This window comes from Mobula birostris, chromosome 13 (assembly GCF_030028105.1).
Source record: "Mobula birostris isolate sMobBir1 chromosome 13, sMobBir1.hap1, whole genome shotgun sequence".
NCBI classification, from domain to species: domain Eukaryota; kingdom Metazoa; phylum Chordata; class Chondrichthyes; order Myliobatiformes; family Myliobatidae; genus Mobula; species Mobula birostris.
The window spans coordinates 32087920-32112970 of NC_092382.1; the positions used below are offsets into that span (position 1 = coordinate 32087920).

At 45.6% G+C, this 25051-nt stretch overlaps 1 protein-coding gene across 1 annotated transcript; it reads left to right on the forward strand.

Moving 5' to 3' along the window:
• Nucleotides 1-1380: 1380 nt before the first annotated feature.
• LOC140207879 (cell adhesion molecule CEACAM1-like) lies at nucleotides 1381-25051 on the forward strand. The gene is made up of 11 exons (XM_072276425.1): nucleotides 1381-1432; nucleotides 1631-1948; nucleotides 10209-10484; nucleotides 11276-11536; nucleotides 14463-14738; nucleotides 18914-19037; nucleotides 19441-19496; nucleotides 19898-19962; nucleotides 21088-21129; nucleotides 23532-23575; nucleotides 23947-25051. The coding sequence occupies exons 1-11, from the start codon at nucleotides 1381-1383 to the stop codon at nucleotides 23948-23950; spliced, it is 1518 nt and encodes a 505-aa protein (XP_072132526.1). The 3' UTR covers nucleotides 23951-25051.

Sequence of the window (25051 nt, forward strand, 5' to 3'; positions counted from 1 at the left end):
TAAAATGTACAAAGTATTTACATAAGTAAACAACCGAATGACCGAATAAATAAAGATGAGCAGAAAAAGCAAATGAACGAACAAATAAAAGAGTAATTGCATGGGTCAATCGATCATTCAGAAATCTGATTGCAGCAGCTGCAGGTAAATCGCTGAGTGTGGGTCTTCAGGGTCATTTACATTTCCCGGATGGTCGTGATGAAACGAGTGCATATCCCGGGTGGTAGTAACGGGAAGAGAGCATACCCCGGACGGTAGTAACGGGAAGAGAGCATACCCCGTATGGCAGTAATCAACAAAGAGGAAATCCCGGATGGTAGTAATGAGACAAGAGCGTATCCTGGAGAGTATGAATAGGAAGAGAGCATATTCCGGATCCTACTAATGGGAAGGGTGCATATCCATAGAGGTAGTAATGAGACAAGAGCATATACCGGAAGGTGATGGCCCTTAATTATTGAGCTGGCATTCCTGTGGAACCCCCTTTTGAAGATGGCCTGGATTATGGCGAGGCTTCTACCGTTATGGATCCGATCGCGTATACAACACTCTGCGATCTTTGTCGATCCTGTGCATTGGAGCCTGCATATCAGACGGTGATCAAAACTGTCAGAATGCTCTCCACCTTCCATGTGCGTACATTTCCCAGTCTTTGGGGACTTACCAATACCAAATCTCTTCAATCACCGAATTGAACACAGCCGCTGACGTGCCTTTCGTTGTTAATCTATGAATATGTGAGGCCAAACAGAGAAGGAGCTTAAAGCTGCTCACACTTAACCTCCACCGCCCATTTAATGAGGACTGGTGTGAGTTCTCCCCACTTCTCCTTCCTGGAGTTAACTATCAATTCCTTGTCTTGCTGTCTTTGTGTGGAAGATTATTGCAGCGACAGCACCTGACCAGTCTATCAATCTCGTAGCAAAATAGCTTTGAGAAAATTGCCACGTGAAATGTTAGAGGAGGACAGACGATATTAAGGGCCGAATAGCCTTCAGTTTCTTCAGCGTTTTATATCGTTCAGTCTCCGCCTTCACGCTGTGCGATGCAATCAGCTCCGGCTTTTCAGATAACAGACTCTCTAGATTTTCATTGGTGCCCAGGAAATGTAGCTCAGTCTGCGAGTGTAACAGAGATCGGCGCTGCTCTCTCGTGATGCCGGCTCTCATTCTTTGTCTCCCCATTACGGCGGGTGAGGATCACTCCCTCCAACCGTTAGTGTTCGGATAATCAACACAACAGCGGCTGGTTGTAGGGAAGAAGATGAGATCCAATCAGCGCTGTCACTGATGACGTCAGCATCCACTTATCTGCCCCGCAAACCAAGAAATGCGGCTCAGTCTCCGAGTGTAACAGAGATCGGCGCTGCTCTCTGTCGGGATGTCGGGACTGCCTTTCGCAGCGCTCGTTCTCTGTCTCTGCATAACGGCGGGTGAGGATCACTCTCTCCAATCGTCCGTGGTCCGATCAACAAGAGTGGCGGGTGGTTGGAGGAAAGAAGGGCGGGTTACAGGAGACGATCTAACTGAGCTAAGTACAGTCTCAGCTGTCGGTGCTGATTGAGCCCAGTACAGCTCTGCAGTCTCTCCGCATCTGTCTCTTTTCCCTCATACCATTTTCTCTTCCTCAGGTCAGTCTCAGCAGTTCACCATATACGTTGAGCACAGCCAGATAAATGTCACCGTCGGGGGAGATGCGCTCTTTTCCGTGCGGCCGTCGGGCAATGTCAACAGTGGAAACTGGGTTTTTAAAGGGAAAACAGTCGTCCAGTGGATCGGTAAAGCCGTGTTTGTTGACAATGCCTATACATCGCGGGCTGAGTTATTCATCTCCAATAGGTCGCTTCTGCTGAAGTCGGTGAACATGTCGGACAGTGGGGAATACCGTGTGACTATGGTTCCAGTGGGTGGCTCCCAAAACTCAACGACCGTCACTCTGCGTGTTATTGGTAAGTGAGACAGAGTTATACACAGTCATGCGATCTCGCATTATAACTTTCAGTTTATTCCTGGTGTCATGTAATGCTTGCTGTTCGTTACTGGATGGCGGATCATTCCGAATGAAAACTAAACCGAGTAAACAACACAGTTTCGTGTTAGATTTAGCTTGAAGTGCTTCCCGGAAAGGCCTTGGCGATGATCGGTGTCTGTGAATGCAAGAAGAATCCTACGAATCCCACATTTCAGACTGCTCAACTTTCACTCACAACCTGCAAAGCTGCAGATTAGTAACTATGACAGGATCAATGAACAATCCACGAGAGTGGACCAGACAACATTCTGTGAAAATACTAATATAAATAAATAGTAATAAATAATGAGAGCATGAAATGACGAAATAAAATGTCTGCACAGTGAGATCATTGGTTGTGGGAACATATCACTGGATGGGCAAGTGAGTGTGGTTACCCACTTTCCTTCAGAGCCTGATGCCTGAAGGGTTGTAACTGTTCCTGAACCCAGTGGTGCGAGTCCTGAGGTTTTTTTTAACTTCTAGCTGATGCCGTATATCGAGAAGTCCTGGGTGGTGAGGATATTTTAGATTACGAGAACACTCAGTCCTCTTTTATTGTCATTTAGAAATGCATACATGCATTAAGAAATGATACAATGTTTCTCTTGAGTGATATCACAGAAAACAAGACAGACCAAAGACAAACATTGACAGAACCACATAATTAGTACATATAGTTACATCAGTGCAAAGCAATACCATAATTTGATGAATAACAGACCATGGACACAGTAAAAAAAATTCTCAAAGTCCCGACTCGATGGACTCCCGAGTCCCCGAAGTCGGCGGCAAAAGGGAGAAACTCCCTGCCATAAACCTCAAGGCACCGTCAACATGCCAATGCCTTGGAAGAAGCCGACCACAGCCGACACTGAGTCTATTCGTCCGAAATCTTCTAGTCTCCGACCAGCCTCTCCGATACAGTCTCCCGAGCGCCATCCTCTGCCGAGCGCCTTCGACCTCTCCCCGGCCGCTGAAACACGCAAAGCCGAAGATTACGGAGCTTTCAGCTCCGGAGATTCCGCTTACCACACAGTAGCGGCCGCAGCAAAGTGGGCATTTCAGAACTTTTCCAGATGTCGCGCTGGCTTGCACGTCCGTCTCCATCAAATCCGAATTGTGCACGATTCTCTACTTGACAGATAACAGACATCACCACCGGAGTGGCCGCGCGCGCTGCCGTCTTCGTCCCCCTCCCGGGAGGATTTTGATGACGGGTGCTGTTTTCCTACGACGGCGCTTCAAGGAGATGCGCTCAATGGTTGGGAGGGATTTACCCGTGACGGGCTGGGCCGCACCCACTAATTTTTGTAGGATTTTCCATTCAAAGGCATTGATTTTCCTCATACCAGACCGTGAGGCAGCAGGCCAAAACACTCAACATTACACATATATAGAAGTTGACAATGCTTTAGATGTCATGACGAATCTCCGCAGTCTCCAAAGAAAGTAGAGACGCTGTCGTGTAATCTTCGCAAATACATTTATGTGCTGGGTCCAAGACCAACATGTCCTGCAAACAGTTAGAATGATCCGCTAGGTGCATCTGTAGAAATTTGTGGGTTTCTTTAGCTTCATATCAGGGCGCCTCAAACTCCTGATGAAATATACCCGTTTCTGTGCCTTCATTGCGATTGAAATTAGATTATTTCCATACCAACTTCCTCTATTTTGGGGTGTGGTTACGTGGAAGCGCTTAGTATTTTCCGCCCCTTGACCTCCCTGCTTTCAGTCAAATGTAGTTTCTTGAAGACGGAATACAAACCCTGGGTTGGAGTCGTGAATGATATTCTGCAAACAGACTTTGCCTTTGATTGAGGTGGACCAGGAAAATCAATAAAATCAGAACGTGCCGCAGACGGGACGGGGTCAAACACGATTTTCCCCTTTACGTCTGTTTCAGAACCCTGTGGTCCCTTTTTTTAATAATTTGGACAGCGCCTCATACTTGTCGATTTATCCCCAACATTTTCTTCTACGCGTGTGGCTTTTAACAATGCAAACGAACGATCCAGCTCAATTACACGAAACTATTTCTTCCGGGGTACAGTTCGTACTATCCTGAGAGGTGGGCTAAAAGTGTCTGAGTTGTGTATCTATAAACACAGAGTTTATTTTGATCCGTGTCATTACGCAGTGTTGGGCTGGCGACGCATGCTTTTAAGACGAGCCCCAGTTTAAATCTGTTAGTTTTTGTGTGATAACAACTTCCATTCCCTCCATAGCATTAACAATAACACTGAACTTTGAATCATTTCAGTAACCATAGTTTATCTGGATGATATTGGACACCGTTGCCAGCAGTTCTGTTCTGTGTTTACCAGTGGTTATGCAACATCTTTCTCATTGCCAAGTGACCCTTGCCTGAAGTGAATTATTTCCTTCTTCCTCCTTCACGAGCTCCATTGATTTGACATTTCTGTCGGGTTTGTTATTGAAATATGAAATGCCATGGAGTCATAGATTAAAACAGCAAGGAAGCAGTCCCTTCGGCCCAACATGTCCATGCCGACCTCTGCAACTCCTCGCTATTCTCAGTTGCTCCGTTCAGTCAAAACACTCCAAACATATTCCTTGCAGGTAGGTTTGCTAAAATGTTTCTGGAGGGTTTAAACTAATTTGCAAGGGGGCTGGGACCAGTGAAAGAAGTGCATGGAATAAAGCCAGATCTAACATATAGAGAGGCTTTGAGGAAAGAGCAGCAGAATAAACGGTAAAGACAGTAATGTAGAAGGGCTGAAATGTGTGTACCTCGATGCAAGAAGCATCAGGAATAAAGGTGATGAACTGAGAGCTTGGATACATACATGGAATTATGATGTAGTGCCCATTACAGAGACTTGGCTGGCACCAGGGCAGGAATAGATTCTCAATATTACTGGATTTCAGTGCTTTAAAGGGGATGTGGGTGGGAGAGGAGGAGGGGTGGCATTAATGGTCAGGGATACTATTATAGCTACAGAAAGGGTGAGTAATGTAGCAGGACCCCCTTTTGAGTCAGGGTGGGTGTAAGTCAGGAACCGGAAGGGAGCAGTTATTCTACTGGGGGTATTCTATAGGCCCCCTGGTAGCAGCAGAGATACAGAGGAGCAGACTGGGAGGCAGATTTTGGAAAGGTGCAAAAATAACAGGGTTGTTATCATGGGTGACTTCAACTTCCCTCATATTGATTGCCACCTGATTAGTTCCAAGGGTTTGGACGGGGCAGAGTTTGTTAAGTGTGTCCAGGACTGAATCCTGTCACAGTATGCTGACAGGCCGACTAGGGGGAATGCCATGCTAGATCTAGTGTTAATTAACTTACCAGGTCAGCTCACAAATCTCTCAGTGGGAGAGCATCTGGGAAACAGTGACCACCGCTCCATGGCCTTTAGAATTATCATGGAAAAGGATAGAAACAGAGAGGACATGATTTTTTTTCTTTAATTGGGGAAGGGCAAATCATGAGGCTATAAGGCTAGAAATTGCGGGAGTGAATTGGGATGATGTTTTTACAGGGAAATATGCTAAGGACATGTGATGCATGTTTCGAGATCTCTTGCAGGATGATAGGGATAAATTTGTCCCGGTGAGGAAGATAAAGAATGGTAGGGTGAAGGAACCATGGGTGACAAGTGAGGTGGAAAATCTAGTCAGGTGGAAGAAGGCAGCATACATGAGGTTTAGGAAGCAAGGATCAGATGGGTCTATTGAGGAATATAGGGAAGCAAGAAAGGAACTTAAGAAGGGGCTGAGAAGAGCAAGGAGGGGCATGATAAGGCCTTGGCGAGTAGGGTAAAGGAAAACCCCAAAGCATTCTTCAATTATGTGAAGAACAAAAGGATGACAGGAGTGAAGGTAGGGCCGATAGGGAACTTGATGACGGTGACGACCACATGAGTGAGGTTGATTTTCTGGAGCATGTTGATATTAGGGGAGAGGAGGTGTTGGAGTTGTTAAAATATATTAGGACGGTTAAGTCCCCGGGGCCAGACGGAATATTCCCCAGGCTGCTTCATGAGGCGAGGGAAGAGATTTCTGAGCCTCTGGCTAAGATCTTTATGTCCTCGTTCTCTCCGGGAATGTTACCGGAGGATTGGAGGGAGGCGAATGTTGTCCCCTTGTTCAAAAAAGGTAGTAGTGATAGTCCGGGTAATTATAGACCAGTGAGCCTTACGTCTCTGGTGGGAAAGCTGTTGGAAAAGATTCTTAGAGATAGGATCTATAGGCATTTAGAGAATCATGGTCTGATCAGGGACAGTCAGCATGGCTTTGCGAAGGGCAGATCGTGTCTAACAAGCCTGATAGAGTTCTTTGAGGAGGTGACCAGGCATATAGATGAGGGTAGTGCAGTGGATGTGATCTATATGGATTTTAGTAAGGCATTTGACACGGTTGGCTTATTCAGAAAGTTGGAAGACATGGGATCCAGGGAAGTTTGGCCAGGTGGATTCAGAATTGGCTTGCCTGCAGAAGGCAGAGGGTGGTGGTGGAGGGAGTACATTCAGATTGGAGGATTGTGACTAGTGGTGTCCCACAAGGATCTGTTCTGGGACCTCTACTTTTCGTGATTTTTATTAACGACCTGGAGGTCGGGGTAGAAGGGTGGGTTGGCAAGTTTGCAGACCACACAAAGGTTGGTGATGTTGTAGATAGTGTAGAGGATTGTCAAAGATTGCAGAGAGACATTGATAGGATGCAGAAGTGGGCTGAGAAGTGACAGATGGAGTTTAACCCGGAGAAGTGTGAGGTGGTACACTTTGGAAGGACAAACTCCAAGGCAGTGTACAAGGTAAATGGCAGGATACTTGGTCGTGTGGAGGAGCAGAGGGATCTGGGGGTACATGTCCACAGATCCCTGAAAGTTCATGAGGAGAGGCCTCTGAGTGGCTGGCTGACCAGTTGGGGCTTCACCTCGGGCTCCAATTGGCCGGTTGCCCATTTGGAGTTGCGGACCGGCATCCCATTGGCCAGTTGACCCATTGAGTCTCCGGCGTAGGCTGGGATTGGTTGGTTGACCAATTGAGCGCCCAAGTTGGCCTCCAATCGGTCGGTTGACCCGTTCGAGCTTGCCATTGATTGGCTGGTAGATTAATTAGGTCTCCAGACTGCCTCTGATTGGCCAGTTGACCAGTTGAGAGAGGGTCAGGTCGCAGAGGACAGGAAAGTGTTTAATTATGAGGCTAGAACTTGCGGGTGTGAATTGGGAAGATGTTTTCACAGGGAAATGTACTATGGACATGTGGTCGATGTTTAGAGATCTCTTGCGGGATGTTAGGGATAAATTTGTCCCGGTGAAGAAGACAAAGAATGGTAGGGTGAAGGAACCATGGGTGACAAGTGAGGTGGAAAATCTAGTCAGGTGGAAGAAGGCAGCATACATGAGGTTTAGGAAGCAAGGATCAGATGGGTCTATTGAGGAATATAGGGAAGCAAGAATGGAGCTTAAGAAGGGGCTGAGAAGAGCAAGAAGGGAACATGAGAAGGCCTTGGCGAGTAGGGTAAAGGAAAACCCCAAGGCATTCTTCAATTATGTGAAGAAAAAAAAGATGACAGGAGTGAAGGTAAGACCGATTAGAGATAAAGGTGGGAAGATGTGCCTGGAGGCTGTGGAAGTGAGCGAGGTCCTCAATGAATACTTCTCTTCGGTATTCACCAATGAGAGGGAACTTGATGATAGTGAGGACAATATGAGTGAGGTTGATGTTCTGGAGCATGTTGATATTAAGGGAGAGGAGGTGTTGGAGTTGTTAAAATACATTGGGACAGATAATTCCCCGGGGCCTGACGGAATATTCCCCAGGCTGCTCCACGAGGCGAGAGAAGAGATTGCTGAGCCTCTGGCTAGGATCTTTATGTCCTCGTTGTCCACGGGAATGGTACCGGAGGATTGGAGTGAGGCGAATGTTGTCCCCTTGTTCAAAAAAGGTAGTAGTGATAGTCCGGGTAATTATAGACCAGTGAGTCTTACGTCTGTGGTGGGAAAGCTGTTGGAAAATATTCTTAGAGATAGGATATATGGGCACTTCGAGAATCATGGTCTGATTAGAGACATTAAGCCTGGATTTGTGAAGGGCAGGTCGTGTGTAAGGAGCCTGATAGAGTTCTTTGAGCAGGTGACCAGGCATATAGATGGCAGTAGTCCAGTGGATGTGATCTAGATGGATTTGACTAAGTTATTTGTTAAGGTTCCGCATGGTAGGCTTATTCAGAAAGTGAGAAGGCATGGGATTCAGGGAAGTTTGGCCAGGTGGATTCACAATTGGCTTGCCGGCAGAAGGCAGAGTGTGGTGGTGGAGGGAGTACATTCAGATAGGAGGATTGTGACAAGTCGTTCGCAAAAGGAACGATTCTGGGAACTCTACTTTTCGTGATTTTTATTAACGACCTGGATGTGGGGGTAGAAGGGTGGGTTGGCAAGTTTGCAGACGGCACAAAGGTTGGTGGTGTTGTAGATAGTGTAGAGGATTGTCAAAGATTGCAGAGAGAATTTGGGCAAATCGAAATGCTTTGTCAGACGCGCAGAATTACCACACTGACCATTCATGATCAAGCCTTGACTATCAGAATGATGGTAGGCTTTGTCTCTTAGAAGTCCCTTAAATACTGTTCCTGTAACTGAAAACACGCTCTCTGGCCGGGGGTTTCCCAGCTTGTGCTTTCCACTCGTCATGATAAATGGAACACAATTACCAAATATCCATCATTCAGCACATTTTTTCCCGTAACGTACATATGCTACAAGATCTCACAATGATCATAATCCCTTCAGTTTTAAGATAGCGATGAATGAGGTTCGGTGTAGACATTGCGGGAGAAATTAAATTTGATCAGTGCCAATTATGACTCCAATAGGCGGGATCTTGGGAGAGTCATTTTAAACAGCTGACTTTAGGGACGTCCACACCTGCCACGTGGAACTCCTTAAGCACCAACTGCCCAGTGCACAATAGACAGGACGTTTGTTCCAGTAGAAGGAAGGATAAGCGTCTGACTATCAGAGCTCTTTAAATTACGAGACAGCAGTGAATTTACCCAGGAAAATAAAATGTAAGGATTAGGAATCCAAAGTAAAAAATGATTCTTGGTTATTTAATAGCTAAAAAAAAAATAAACTAGCAGAGAACTCAAAATGGAGCTAGGAGTATTGGCTCTCCAGAAGATCAATAAAGTGGATAAATCCACACTCCTATTCAGAGAGTGAGGAGACCAATGGCAAATATCTTCCTATCCCCTCTCCTAAGAAATGAGGTCCAGGAGGGCTGGTGACCAGATAATGCTTCACTATTTAAAATGGGAAAGTTTCGCTGTTTATGAAGGTTGTGGAGGCATTAGAGACGGCGCAGAGGTGGCTGACAAGGATGCTGCCTGAGTCAGAGGGCACGGGCAATAAGATTATGCGAGTCATAGACGGAGTCGACAACCTGCATATTTTTTTTCATGATCATAAAGCCAATCATTCATCTTTACATAGAATGAGAATAATTCCATTAAGCTGCAAACGGTGCATAAAATATTCACAAGGATGCAAACAGAATGGGCAACCTTTGAAGTTAGACGACTTGTTCGACCAAGACCTTAATCTGGGAGGGTGTGAGGCCGTTGCATGACCATATAAACGTTAGTAAAGAGCACGAGGGGAACAGCTTATCTCGATGTTCACGTATTTCTCAGAAGGAGGGGTATAAAATAAAGAAAATAGATTGATACCGAGTGAGGTATAATTTAAAAGGATCCCAAATAGCGACATCTTCATGCAACCTGTGTTTCGTAAGTGTTAGGAACTGCCAGAGGGAATGCTGGGGGTGCGTGCAACTTTAATGTTCAGAAATCATTTAGATAGTAAAAGGATATAACAGCTTGTACACGGTCCAGTCGCAGGCAAATGGGAATAGTTCAGAGAGACATCCTGGTCATCATGAAGGAAATCGGCCGAAGGGCCTCTGAGACGACCTATCACGCCATGGATAAGCCTGAAGGGAGAGAATTTCAGAATACTGGCTCTGAGTGAGCGGAGAATGAAGAATGAAGAGACGTGTCTCAGGTCCAAATATTTTATATCAAACCTTATGACCATCAAATGGAATTATTGTTTAATGTTAACTTATTATGGAATGATAAATGTTTGATTTCATTTTCAGATATGGAACTGGATCCATAAACTTCCAGATTACATTCCTGAGCTGAGCACTAACCAATCGCCTATGTTTTAACAGAACCTGTTTCCAATGTCACCGTAACATCTAATGCCTCCAGTCTGATAGAGTACAGTGACAGCGTCGCAATAACCTGCTTCGCAAGAGGCACGGAAGTCTCTTACCTGTGGCTTAAGGAGAACAGCCCGATAATTCCCGGTGGCAGGTTTGAACTGAGTGCCGATAACAGCACACTCGCTGTTTCAGGAGTGCGACGGACAGACGGAAGTTTCACCTGCAGAGCAAGCAACTTGATAAACAGCTTGACAAGCGCCCCGTTTTATCTCGATGTCTACTGTAAGTATCCCGAGTCTCCGGTAATTACACATAATTTTACAAATTCTGCTGGATGCGGGGTTCCGGGAGAGTGGGATTATATCAGTGAATGTTACCCTAGAAATAAACAACTACAGACAAGCACCGAAGTAACTGAACAGTTAATTGGGAGACAGATCCGAGCCCATCTCGGGTGCTGGTGAATTCAAATTGAAATTCTGAACTTTCAACCTCAAATCCGAGTCGCATTAAGCCGGCGATGAAACTACCACATCGTCGGCTCACTTCTGTACTTCAGATGAAAGAAATGTGCAGGATAAACTGCTCTGTCCTACTTGGGTCTTCACACAGAACAATGCGTTTTGAGCTTTTCCAATCACCACAGATCAAAGGCAATTGTGATCTACATGAAATTTGGGTGGGATGCCTATCCACTCTGAATACATTCGCTACTGTATCTAATCTCCAAGCTGCCTTTCTTTAGCACTGCAGAGAGACGCCGGATATTTTGTTTGGGAATGTTTCCTGAATTCTTCTCCACAAACCACACACTTAGAGAAGTTATACAAAAGGATACGCTTTTGACTGGCGTGCATTGTCTCCAGTTTGGAGAGGGAAGTGGGTTTGGGGATAATCTGAAAGTGTCTCCCGACTCTCCTATCCTACTTACAGCACGTGTCTTCCAGACGAACCTATTCGCCGGTGTGTAGGAGAACTTTCACTGGTGATGGGCTGCTCCGCGTCTCTCGCTAAGAAACCCTGCCAAATTTCCTGGCTGACTTGTTGCCTTCCGTTTTGTGCGTTTCTTTCAGACGGACCGGATCGTCCACATATCCTCACTCAACCAGCCTCCATTCCTCACGTTGCCGGAAGCAGCATAACGCTCACATGTTTTACACTGTCGCGCCCAGACGCTGAATTGAATTGGCAACTGAGCGGTGTCCATCTGCAAAGTGGGCAGCTTCTCAGCCTCGAAAACATCTCTGCGAGCCAGACGGGAAACTACACCTGTGAGGCTTATAACATGTTTACAATGAGGAAAAGTGCCGCAAGCAAGGAAATCAATGTGTTCGGTAGGTAGTCTGTCCCTCCCTTTGTTGAGGGCGTATATGCGCTGTTGGTGCAGCCAGGCCGGTGTAATGGAACTAACTGCCTAAACCCGATTACAATATTGACTAACAATACCAATCCACAACGCTGCATATTGATGAAAAAGAGTATCTATAAAGATGCATATCGGAATTGTTTTGCCTTGTCAATTAAACTACAAATAATTACTTGTTGCAGTTAATACCCTAAGACCATAAGGCATAGGAAGGAGAATTAGACTATTTAGCCAATGGTGTCTGCTCCGCCATTTCATCGTGGTTAATCCAATATTCCTCACAGTCCCAATGACAAGCCTTCCCCGCATATTCCTTCATGCACTGACCAATCAAGAATCTATCATCCTCTCCTTACACTTACGTAACGGCATGTCATCTACAGCTTCCTATGAAACATAATTTCTAGATTCATCACACTCAGGCGAAATAAATTCCCTTTCGTCTCCGTTGTAAAGGACGCCACTCTATGTCGAGGGTGTGCCTTTTGATATTAATCTCTCCCGCCATGAGAAACATCCTCTCTGCATCCACTCTAACAAGGCCTTTCACAATTCGATAGGTCTCCATAACGTCACCCCGCATTTTTCTGAATTCCATTCGGTATGCAAAATGCTTATTTAGATCGTCCACCAATTCGTTGTTGCCCAATACCACCTCTCCACTATAGTTTTCCAGCGGCCCGATATCCACTCTCGCTTCTCGTTTTACACTGTATGTATCTGAGGAACCTTTGCGTATGCTCTTTCATATATTGGCTAGAGTGGCTTTGCATTCCATCTTTAAATTCTCAATGAAATTTCAGTTGCCATCTATTAGTTTATTTTTAAAACGTCCCAATAATTTTTAAAGTGTCCTTTTGGCCTTTGTGATGGCGTTGACTTCTCCTTATCTCCACGGTTATGCCATCTTCCCTTTAGAATATTTCTTCCTCCTCTGCCGTCATCCCTGCCAGTGTTCTTTTTCAATCAAATCAGGTTAACCGTTCTGTCTTGCTTCTCTAATTGCTTTTACCCCACTTTAACACTGGTTCATCTGACTTCAGCTTCTCCTTCTCAATGTTCAGGAAGAATTCCATCAGATTATGATCACTTACTACATTTTATTTCCCTTGAGGCTACCAGTCAATTCTGGCTCATTGCACAAACCTCATTCCGGTTCAGCCGACGTCTGACCGATATCTGGCTCCATAACATCTCCACGGATCGTTCTGGCATTCTGGTTCCCATCGCACTGCAACTCCAGTTTAGAGCCTATCGTGCAGCAACAACAAAAAATAAAACCTGCCCAAAAGGATATCCATCCCTCCCCAGTTCAGAGCAAACGTTCCCTTCTCTACCGGTCGCAACCTCCCTGGAAGAAAACCCATGGTCAAAATTCGCAAGCCCTCCCTCCTCCGCCAAATCTTTAGCCACGTATTAAATACGATATATTTCTACTTCTGACCTCAACTGCACGGGGCAGTGACAGCTTATTTTCACATGATCCACGGGACAATTAAAAGATAGCCAAGTACAATTCTGTTTCAGTGTGTCTTGATAGATAATGTACACTCTCGCTGAAGGGGAAACCAATAATTGGGGAACCTCTGAAAGGAGAGTATGTTGCTCACCGTCCCCTCAGGTAACAGCAGTAAAACTTTGTGCCGACGTTCACTTCAAAATGGATTCTTACCTGATATCGAAACACACAGGGATAGAAGCAAGCAATGGCGACGAAATTGAGTTGGCAGCATCCAAATATAAAAACATAGAAACATAGAAAACCTACAGCACAATACAGGCCCTTCGGCCCGCAAAGTTGTGCCGAAAATGTCCCTACCTTAGAAATTACTAGACTTCCCCATGGCCTTCTATTGTTCCAAGCTCCATGTGCCTATCCAAAAGTCTCTTAAAAGACCCAATCGTGTCAGACTCCACCGCCGTTGCCAGCAGCCCATTCCACGCACACACCACTCTCTGCGTAATGTAAAACTTACCCCTGACATATCCCCTGCACGTTCTCCCCAGCACCTCAAATCTGTGTCCTCTTGCGGCAACCATTTCAGCCCTTGGAAGCAACCTCTGACTATCCACTCGATCAATGCCTCTCATCATCTTAGACACCTCTATCAGGTCAGCTATCATCCCCCGTCGCTCCAGGGAGAAAAGTCTGAGTTTACTCTGCCTATTCTCATGAGGCCGGCTCCCCAATTCAGGCAACATCCTTATAAATATCCCCTGCACCCTTTCTATGGCTTCCACATCCTTCCTGAAGTGAGGCGACCAGAACTAAGCACAGTACTCCAAGTGGGGTCTGCCCGGGATCCAATATAGCTGCAACATTACTTCTCGGCTTCTAAATTCAATTCCACAATTGATGAAGGCCAATACACTGTATGCCTTCTTAACCACAGGGCCAACCTGTGCAACTGCTTTGATCATCCTATGGACTCTGACCCCTAGATCCCTCTGATCTTCCACTCTGCATAGAGTCTTACCATTAATACCATATTCTGCTATCATATGTGACCTCCCAAAACGAAGCATTTCACACTGATCTGTGTTGAACTTCATCTGCCACTTTTCAATCCGGTTTTGCATCCTATTAATGTCCCTCTGTAACCCCTGACAGCTCTCTACACTATCCACAACACCCCCAACCTTTGTGTCATCTGCTAACTTACTAACCCATCCCTCCACTTCGTCATCCAGGTCATTTATAAACTTGACGAAGGGTAAGGGTCCCAGAACAGATCGCTGAGGCACACAACTGGTCACCGACCTCCATGCAGAATATGAGATGTCTACAAACACTGTTTGCCTTATGCAGGCAAGCCAGTTCTGGATCCACAAAGTATGTGTATGTCGTCGATAAAAGCAAGTATAAAACTATTTGCATTTATTTGTATTTACAGAGCCGGTGACCGGGGTTACTGTGGTGGCCTATGATTCCACTCCCCTGGAAAATCTTGATACCATTGCACTGAGTTGCGATGCGTCGGGCACTGTTCAGACACGGACATGGTTCAAGGATAACCAATCCATCCAGGAAGACGGAAGAATATTTACATCTCCCGACAAGGCGAAACTGATTATAATCAATGGTAACAGAAAGGATGCAGGGACGTACAAGTGCATCGCCAGCAACTCTTTCAGCAGTGGAGCTGGAGAGACCTACGTGCAAGTTTACTGTAAGCACACAGTTAATCAACCGCGTTCATTTGCATCGGATATAACATTTATCAACACATGTTCTCATGGTAGAGATGACCAGAGAAAGTCAGAATAGGAGAAGATGAGAGCTGTCGTCATTGGAGACTCTATAGTCAGAGGAGCAGACAGGAGATTTTGTGGACGTGAGAAGGACACCCGCATGGTTTGTTGCCTCCCGGGTGCCAGGGTCCGGCATATCTCTGACCGGGTGCACGACATCCTGGTACGAGAGGGAAAGCAACCAGAAGTCGTGATACATGTTGGGACCAACGACATAGGCAGGAAAAGGGATGAGGTCTTGAAGGGTAAGTTTCGGGAATTAGGCAGAAGGCTGAAGAACAGGACCTCAAGGGTGGCGTTCTCAGGATTGCTGCCAGTGCTACGTGACAGAGATGGTAAGAATTGGAGGAGATGGCAGTTGAATGCGTGGCTGAGGAGTTGGTGCAGGGAGCAGGGTTTTAGATTTTTGGATCATTGGGATCTCTTCTGGGGAAGGTGGGACCTGTACAGATGTGATGGGTTGTACCTGAACTCGAGGGGGAGCAATATCCTTGCAGGTAGGTTTGCTAGCATGGTTAGGGAGGGTTTAAACTAATTTGCGAGGGGGATGGGGCCCAGAGCGATCGAGCAGTGAAAGAAGTGCATGGAGTAAAGCCAGATCTAACATACAGAGAGGCTTTGAGAAAAGAGAAGCAGAATAAACGGTGTAAGGACAGTGAGGTAGAAGGGCTGAAATGTGGGTACCTCAATGCAAGAGGCATCAAGAACAAAGGTGATGAACTGAGAGCTTGGGTACATACATGGAATTATGATGTAGTGGCCATTACAGAGACTTGGCTGGCACCAGGGCAGGAATGGATTCTCAATATTCCTGGATTTCAGTGCTTAGAAAGGGATAGAGAGGGCGGAAAAGGGGGAGGAGGGGTGGCATTACTGGACAGGGATACAATTACAGCTACAGAAAGGGTGGGTAATGTAGCAGGATCCTCTTTCGAGTCAATATGGGTGGAAGTCAGGAACAGGAAGTGAGCAGTCACTCTACTGGGGGTATTCTATAGGCCCCCTGGTAGCAGCAGGGATACAGAGGAGCAGTTTGGGAGACAGATTTTGGAAAGGTGCAAAAATAACAGAGTTGTTATCATGGGTGACTTTAACTTCCCTAATATTGATTGGCACCTGATTAGTTCCAGGGGTTTAGATGGGGCAGAATTTGTTAGGTGTGTCCAAGATGGATTCCTGTCACAGTAAGTGGACAGGCCGACCAGGGGGAATGCCATACTAGATCTAGTACTAGGTAATGATCCGAGTCAGGTCACATATCTCTCAGTGGGTGAGCATCTGGGGGACAGTGACCACCGCTCCCTGGCCTTTATAATTATCATGGAAAAGGATAGAATCAGAGATGACAGGAAAATTTTTAATTGGGGAAAGGCAAATTATGAGGCTATAAGACTAGAACTTGCGGGTGCGAATTGGAATGATGTTTTTGCAGGGAAATGTACTATGGACATGTGGTTGATGTTTAGAGATCTCTTGCAGGATGTTAGGGATAAATTTGTCCCAGTGAGGAAGATAAAGAATGGTAGGGTGAAGGAACCATGGGTGACAAGTGAGGTGGAAAATCTAGTCAGGTGGAAGAAGGCAGCATACATGAGGTTTAGGAAGCAATGATCAGATGGGTCTATTGAGGAATATAGGGAAGCAAGAAAGGAGCTTAAGAAGGGGCTGAGTAGAGCAAGAAGGGAGCATGAGAAGGCCTTGGCAAGTAGGGTAAAGGCAAACCCCAAGGCATTCTTCAATTATGAGAAGGAAAAAAGGATGACAGGAGTGAAGGTAAGACCGATTAGTGATAAAGGTGGGAAGATGTGCCTGGAGGCTGTGGAAGTGAGCGTGGTCCTCAATGAATACTTCTCTTCGGTATTCACCAATGAGAGGAAACTTGATGATGGTGAGGACAATATGAGTGAGGTTGATGTTCTGGAGCATGTTGATATTAAGGGAGAGGAGGTGTTGGAGTTGTTAAAATACATTAGGACAGGTAAGTCCCCGGGGCCTGACGGAATATTCTCCAGGCTGCTCCACGACGGGAAAGAAGAGATTGCTGAGCCTCTGATTAGGATCTTTATGTCGTCTTTGTCCACGGGAATGGTACCGCAGGACTGGAGGGAGGCGAATGTTGTCCCCTTGCTCGAAAAAGGTAGTAGGGGTAGTCCGGGTAATTATAGACCACTGAGTCTTACGTCTGTGGTGGGAAAGCTGTTGGAAAAGATTCGTAGAGATAGGATCTATAGGCATTTAGAGAATCATGGTCTGATCAGGACAGTCTGTATGGCTTTGTGAAGGGCAGACCGTGTCTAACAAGACTGATGGAGTTCTTTGAGGAGGTGACCAGGCATCTAGATGAGGGTAGTGCCGTGGATGTGATGTATATGGATTTTAGTAAGGCATTTGACAAGTTTCTACACGGTAGGATTATTCAGAAAGTTAGAAGGCATGGGATCGAGGGAAGTTTGGCCAGGTGGATTCAGAATTGGCTTGTCTGCAGAAGGCAGAGAATGGTAGCGCATGGAGTACATTCAGATGGAGGATTGTGACTAGTGGTGTCCCACGAGGATCTGTTCTGGGACCTCTACTTTTCGTGATTTTTATTAACGACCTGGATGTTGGGGTAGAAGGGTGGGTTGGCAAGTTTGCAGACGACACAAAGGTTGGTCGTGTTGTAGATAGTGTAGGGGATTGTGAAAGATTGCAGAGAGACATTGATAGGATGCAGAAGTGGGCTGGCAAGCGGCAGATGGAGTTCAACCCGGAGAAGCGTGAGGTGGTACACTTTGGAAGGACAAACTCCAAGGCAGAGTACAAAGTAAATGGCAGGATACTTGGTAGTGTGGAGGAGCAGAGGGATCTCGGGGTACATGTCCACAGATCCCTGAAAGTTGCCTCACAGGTGGATAGGGTAGTTAAGAAAGCTTATGGGGTGTTAGCTTTCATAAGTCGAGGGATTCAGTTCCAGAGTCGCGATGTAATGATGCAGCTCTATAAAACTCTGGTTAGGCCACACTTGGAGTATTGAGTCCAGTTCTGGTCACCTCACTATAGGAAGGATGTGGAAGCATTGGAAAGGGTACACAGGAGATTTACCAGGATGCTGCCTGGTTTAGAAAGTATGCATTATGATCAGAGATTAAGGGAGCTAGGGCTTTACTCTTTGGAGAGAAGGAGGATGAGAGGAGACATGATAGAGGTTACAAGGTATTAAGAGGAATAGATAGAGTGGATAGCCAGCGCCTCTTCCCCAGGGCACCACTGCTCAATACAAGAGGACATGGCTTTAAGGTAAGGTGTAGGAAGTTCAAGGGGTATATTAGAAGAAGGTTTTTTACTCAGAGAGTGGGTGGTGCGTGGAATGCACTGCCTGAGTCAGTGGTGGAGGCAGATACACTGGTGAAGTTTAAGAGACCACTAGACAGGTCTATGGGGGAATCTAAGTTGGGGGCTTATATGGGAGGCAGGGTTTGAGGGTCGGCACAACATTGTGGGCCGAAGGGCCTGTACTGGGCTGCACTATTCTATATTCTATGTTCTATATCCCAGATCCACCAGGATATTACTCTGATCAACATGTTTTTTATCACTTTATACATGGACCAGAGAAGGTCAGAATTGTACCGGAGCATCCAGTTGTATCCAATATGGTGTCAAACCTGACATTAACTTGCTTTGCTCTGTCAGTCCCCTGGGGTATATATGCATGGTACAACGGGAACAATCTCCTGCACACAGGGCAGGAACTCACCGTCGTGTCAATGAGCTCTGTTAATGTTGGGAGTTATACATGCCGGGTTACTAACGGCGTAACCAACAGGAACAGCAACCTCACTGTCCATGTTACCGCACAAGCTGAGCGAATGTGTCTCTCATTATTCCATGTAAACCCACTGATCAAAGACACAAACCATTTCCCTCTCACACCCTCCTCATGCCGTACCTCCACTCTTCCCTCTAAATGGCTTGCCAGAATAAAATTATACGTAATTTAAATTGAATCAATTTCGAGACCAGCGGCCAGAATATTCCGCAGCGTGTATCAATATTCATTTTTGAAGAAGATGTGTTCTTGCAATGCAAAATTTACGTTTGTTTTCTTTGCTAGCACCAAAGGCAGTTGACAATATCACCCTCACCCCTGGCGCAATCGTGGGCATTGTACTTGGTTTACTTGGCGTGGGGCTGATCGGAGGAGCCAGTGGATGGTTCATCGCAAGGAAAACGGGCGGGTAAACGCATTTCTCTCCGAATCTCGTTTCTACTTCAATAATTGCTTGAGGATTTATGCAAAAACGACTTTTGCTCGATTGAAGGGCCATTTGTGGACAGAATCAGCATTCCGCCTTGACGGCAAAGTTGGTTGCCTGAAATTTGAACATTTGTCTGAAACAGGTTTGCGTTCAGCAATAGTTATGTGAAAAGGCCAAAGCAATTTTCTTTGCTTAACCCATTATGGTCAATGTCGCTGAGATCGAGTAGCACTGGAATCGAGCATCCGATAATCGGAACAGTATGAAGGAATAACTAAAGAGAACAAAATGGAATTATAGAAACCGCTCTATTTGGTGTATCCGTGCAGGGAAGTAACTTCCCGTCGAATTCATGTTTTCCCTTTTGTTTCTGTTTGTTCAGGATCAAAAATGCACCACAATCCCAATATGAGACGGCCATCGATTCCGGAAGGAAGAGTGAGTGAACTCCGTTTCAACTGTTCTGTTACTGAGCCCATGGAAATCTGAACATTTGATTTAAATACGGGAGCTGATAGTGCTCGGAGGCTGGAGGTTTTCATCTCAGCGAATGGTCATGAATAATCCGACATTTGCGGTTGAGTTTTCCAATTAAATTAGTTAGAATTTTCTGTTCAAGATTACAATATCAGCGGAAGGATGGAATGGTCGTTTATACAACTTAATATCTCTTCACATTGATCAATAACGGCCCTCACTTCATGTTTCTGGCGATTGGTGTGAAGAAAGCTGATGCTAGTAATGGCGGTCTGTTTAGTGGTCGCTTTGAAGTCTGTTGTTGCTGAACAATAGTTCCTGATGCTCTTCGCCGCTGTGACATATCTCTTTTGTTCTGACAGGCACCTCGGATACAAAGACCGCGAACGCACCGCGAACCTACGAAAACTTCCGAAGCAATGAACAGGTTGGGTGCTTGTGTTATGACCATGATCTCAGTCATTGTTTTTTGCAAAGGGAAGCTAAGAACATCAATAATGCGAGCGGTGGTGTCCATCAGACCCTTCGGAACTGACTGGGCATTTAATAAGTTCCTGAATGATCGATCCCGGATCTCATGTTCAGTTAATGGAGAAACAACAGGATCATATTACACAAAATAGACCCAATCCAGATTGCATGAAAATCGACCTTCCCCCGCCGGTATTTCTGTTCACTTCCCTCTTCTTCAATTTTCCACCCTGGCCTCTTATCTCTACTCCTCACCTGTCCATCGACTCCCACGGTGCCCCTCCTTCTTCCCCTTCTCCGATGGCCTCTGCAATCGGATTACTTTTTCTGCAGCCTTTCTTTATCCCCAATCATCAGGCCTCGCCTCTCAGCTCCCAGCTGGTTCTCCTTCCCCTCGTATCCATTTTGTTCCGGCGACTTTCTGCCCCCTTCCCAGCCCCGTAGAAGGGTCTCGGCGCAAAACGTAAACCGATTAGTAAATTCGATTAATGCTGCCTGACACTTTGAGTTCCGTCAGCATTCTGGGTGTGTTTCTCTGAGTTTCCAGCATCTGCAGAAACTTCCACGGAATTCCACAGAATCTATAATTCATGTGCGATACAAAAAAAACTTACCTTTCTTGTAATATATTTCATGAAAGAGTCCTTTATAATGTGCGATCGATGTGAGTAAAGGCGGAGACTCCACAATCACACACAGAGTGAAGCCGTGGTCAGGTTTGCATATTTCTGTCTGTGATCAACAGTGATCTGTGTGAGCGTTTAAGAGAAATGTCTCAAGAGGAATGGTTTTGAAGGCGAATTGCTCCTCAAGTCATATCTGTCATTCTCCTGTGTGACTGAGCATTGACGAATGGTTCAATGACTTTCAGAAGCATTCCTGATGTCGCAGGGAGAACATATTGCTCTCACACTGAATAAGAAACACGCAGTGCGTCGAACAGCGAACGATGCAATTTATCTCCAAGCACCAATGAATGTGAACATTGATATCCTCAGGGTTTACATGTAGAGAGTCAGAGTACAATTGCTGTGCACTTGGGTAAACGTCACAATAGAAATGTACACCTTCTTTGTTGCAGGGCACAAGTAACAATGCACAAGATGAAAGCTCGATTTACATGGTAAGGGGAATATTTGCGCCATCCTTTCTGAAGTAATTGCTTTCACTTCGCACAGTAAGAAACAAGCCCCTGAAGTGAGACTTTCGACAGCAAAAAGGAATTCGAAGGGTCAGCAATGGGAGCCACAGATATGGCGGATAAACTCATGAAATGTTTTGTGTTAGTGCGCTCTTTTGAGCAAACCATTAATCTGTCAGTGTCAGCACACGCAAGTGACTAGAGTCACTGTTATAAGGGGAAGATTGGAATTTAGAAGGCTGAGAGGGGATCTTATTGAAACATATAAGATTATTAAGGGATTGGATACGCTGGAGGCAGGAAGCATATTCCCGCTGATGGGTGAGTCCAGAACCAGAGGCCACAGTTTAAGAATAAGGAGTAGGCCATTTAGTACGGAGTTGAGGAAAAACTTTTTCACCCAGGGAGTGGTGGATATGTGGAATGCTCTGCCCCAGAAGGCTGTGGAGGCCAAGTCTCTGGATGCATTCAAGAAAGAGATGGATAGAGCTCTTAAAGATAGCGGAATCAAAGGTTATGGGGATAAGGTAGGAACTGGATACTGATTGTGGATGATAGGCCATGATCACAGTGAATGGTGGCGCTGGCTCGAAGGGCCGAATGGCCTACTCCTGCACCTGTTGTTTAAGATTCATGGGAAGCTGAAATGAAAGAAGTTAGAATAGTCACCTGGACAAAATGTAGGAGATGAGCAACACGCCAGGTTTATGAAATGGGCTGCTGAAGAGGGAGTAGAGAAATTAGCACTGTTGTCCCAAGCTTCAAATTATTGTTTAATTGTTTTCGAAAACTGGAAATATCACTCTGCTCTTCATGAAGACTGGGGTTCAAATGACAAGATGGCCTTAGATTGCACGATGAAAGAAGGGGTTTCGGGATAGTTGGAGGCACGAGATGAAACGGGTCGAAGGCAGCAATGTTTGCCCCTGCTAAAATCGTGCCTGACAATGCTGTCGGGTTTCTTGGAGGAAATCACATGCGTGATCGAGAAAAAAGAGTCAGACGGTGTTTGACGATTTTCCAACGGCCTTTGACAAGGTGACGCACATCAGGCCACTGAGCATCAGAGCCTATGGTATTAGATGGCAGAAATAGCATGCACAGAGGTTTGGCTGACTAGAATGAAGGGAAGAGCGGAAATGAATGGGATATTTTCTCTTGGGCTGCCGATGAACAATGCCGTTCTGCGGGTGTCGGTGTTGGGCCGCTTGTTTCCACGTTTTCAGTCAATAATCTCGACAACAGAGTTGGGGGATTTGTGGCCAGGATTGGGAACGATAGAGAGATAGTTGCAGGGAGTGTTCAGGACTTTGGAAGCAGCGGGTATGTAGAAGGAGTTGGAACAATGAGAGGAACAGACAAAAAAGGGCAAATAAATCCCAGCACATAGAAGCATTGGTTCGTGCACTTTGACAGAAGGAGTGAAGCCGGAGTCTATTTTCCAAAAGAGAATCAGTATACGTTTTATTTATAGATTTAATTTATTAATCGCATGTGAAAATGAGCTTTGGAGTTGTCGTGTACGATTGCTGAAAGCCTAACTTTCATGTTGAGTCAGTGATAAGGAAGGAAATGCAAATTTAGCATTCATTTTGACAGGTACAGATCATAAAAACCAAAGGATGCGATTCTCAGGATTTTAAAGACTTTTGTCAGATCCCATTCCGGGTATTTTAAACAGTTTTGGAGCCCTTTTCTGAGATAGGACGGGCTGGCTTTGGAGGAAATTAACGAGATAATCTCAGGGGTGAAAGCGTAAACGTGTGTAGAGCGTTTAATGACTCTGAGTCCTCTACACACTGCAGTTTGGGAGAATGATCCTTAAAACTTCGAGTATTAAAGGACCTATATTGCCTGGACATGGAGAAAATATCTCTAATTGCAGGAGTGTCTCGGACCAAAGAGCACAGCCTAAGTGTACAATGAACGCCCTTTGGAACGGAGATAAGGAGGAATATCTTTAGAAAGAGCGTGTTTTATCTGAGCTATTTATTGTCTCTTATGGCTGTGGAGACCAATGTTCTCTGTTATGAAGCGTTGATCGCGCCGAATGTTACAGAGTGAAGGCGGGTGAATGGGTTTGAGAGTGACAGTAAATCAGGCATGATAAAATGGAGGAGTGGGCTCCATGTCAGGAATTGATTAAATCCTCTCCTGCGTCTTCTCCTGGAGACTCATGGAAGTCTGGTTCCTCCTGCAATTTTTAATAACTGCGTGTCTCCGAAAATCCTCTCTCCATCATGGTCTGGTTGTTCCGCGGTTCTTTCAGGGACAGTTTGTTAAATACGGACAGGTCCTTTCCAATATTCTTCCAATTATCCTCTACCACGTCCTGATTTTGACAATATTTTTTGCTAATCCTGACGATTTGCTCACCTTAACAGGAACTGAATCTGGGCGAACGATCTGTTTACAGTGATCTGAAGAGGTAAGTGAACAGAATATTCGGCTCTCGATGTAAAATGTTAGCTACAAAAGAAACGTATCCATAACGTTCAAGACTGTGAGTCGTGCAGGATATATGATCGTTCCCGTGCACATATCACATTGTGATTAGCAATATACGTACATGTAACAGTGTAGGACTGGAATCAGGAGGCGTTGAGAGGCGATATATTGATAATCAAGCGAGCAATTTTCATGGGGCCGTGGTCATATGAAATATGTAAATTGTATGCAAGGTTGCTTTGTCACGGTGTTTGACACGGATTGAGAAAGCACCGCTCGTCTTTCTGCTCACCAACAGCAACTCCTTCGGGTTGCTGCGGAGTCAACATGAGTTGTGTATTGTTTCCGCAGGTGACGTCACTGGTGAATGGAAGAGGATGGTTGGGACGTGGATGGACACATCAGAAAGACAACCATCGAGGATGTTTACTGAAAACGTCTCTGACTATTTCTTTGCCATTTTAAATCAATGTCTGTGTTAGATTTCTAGTGCGCGCTCACAGCTTGACGCCGGAGACATCACTGAAGATTTTGACTGATTTGCATTGTAGAAGCTTAGTTCTCTCACCTCAACCCAGACTCCTTACATCCCATACTTGGCACCGTCACACTGCCACAGGCAGCTGCCCTCTCAACATTTTGGTGCGATATGCTCTCTATAAACTCTTCATCCACATCATGGGCAGGTGTTTTTCGGAGTTTCCTATTAGCAAAGTATAGGTTTCGCTCACTGAATACCGCGTCACCTTCCGAGTACTCCCGTCCCACCTTCACTAAGTGTCACGGAGGCAGAAGCTCATTCGGGCTGAGTGGTGGCAATTCGAGCACGGGGAGGAGAAGTGATTTCCCAATGATTTGAAGATGCATACTCAGCGTTAGCGCTTGGTAAATGACTAGCAAATCAACATTGTTCATTTGTTCTTCATTTTCGATCAAGGAGCATTGTAAAGAATGATAAGGCATTGCTGTGAACAAAGAATTATAAAATCCTGGCCTGGACCATGAACGTGAAAAGAGCATTGATATCGCGATGACATAAGACCGTAAGAAATAGGAGAAGGAGTTATCCATCCGGCCCATTGAGCTTGCCCCGCCATTCAATAATATCAAGGCCTTTTGCCATCCCTGATCCAGAGTACCAGGAGTTGCTGTGTTTTTCATTTCTGGCTGTCTAGGAGTTCACGGCTGTTATTATCACAGCGGTGTATATTCTTCCGCAGGCTGATACTGACCTGACTCTCGAGGAACTGTACGAGACCATCAGCACCCTGGAGACTGCACTCCCGGAGGCCGCCTTCATCGTCGCCGGAGACCTTAATAGACCGTGACTGTATAAAGTCTCTCCGAAGCTTTGTCAACACATCCAGGTGAGCTCACGGAGAAATAGCGCACTCGAAACTGCTACTCTCCTCTCCGCCACGCTTACAAAGCGCTCCTTCCCCGCCCATTTGGAAAA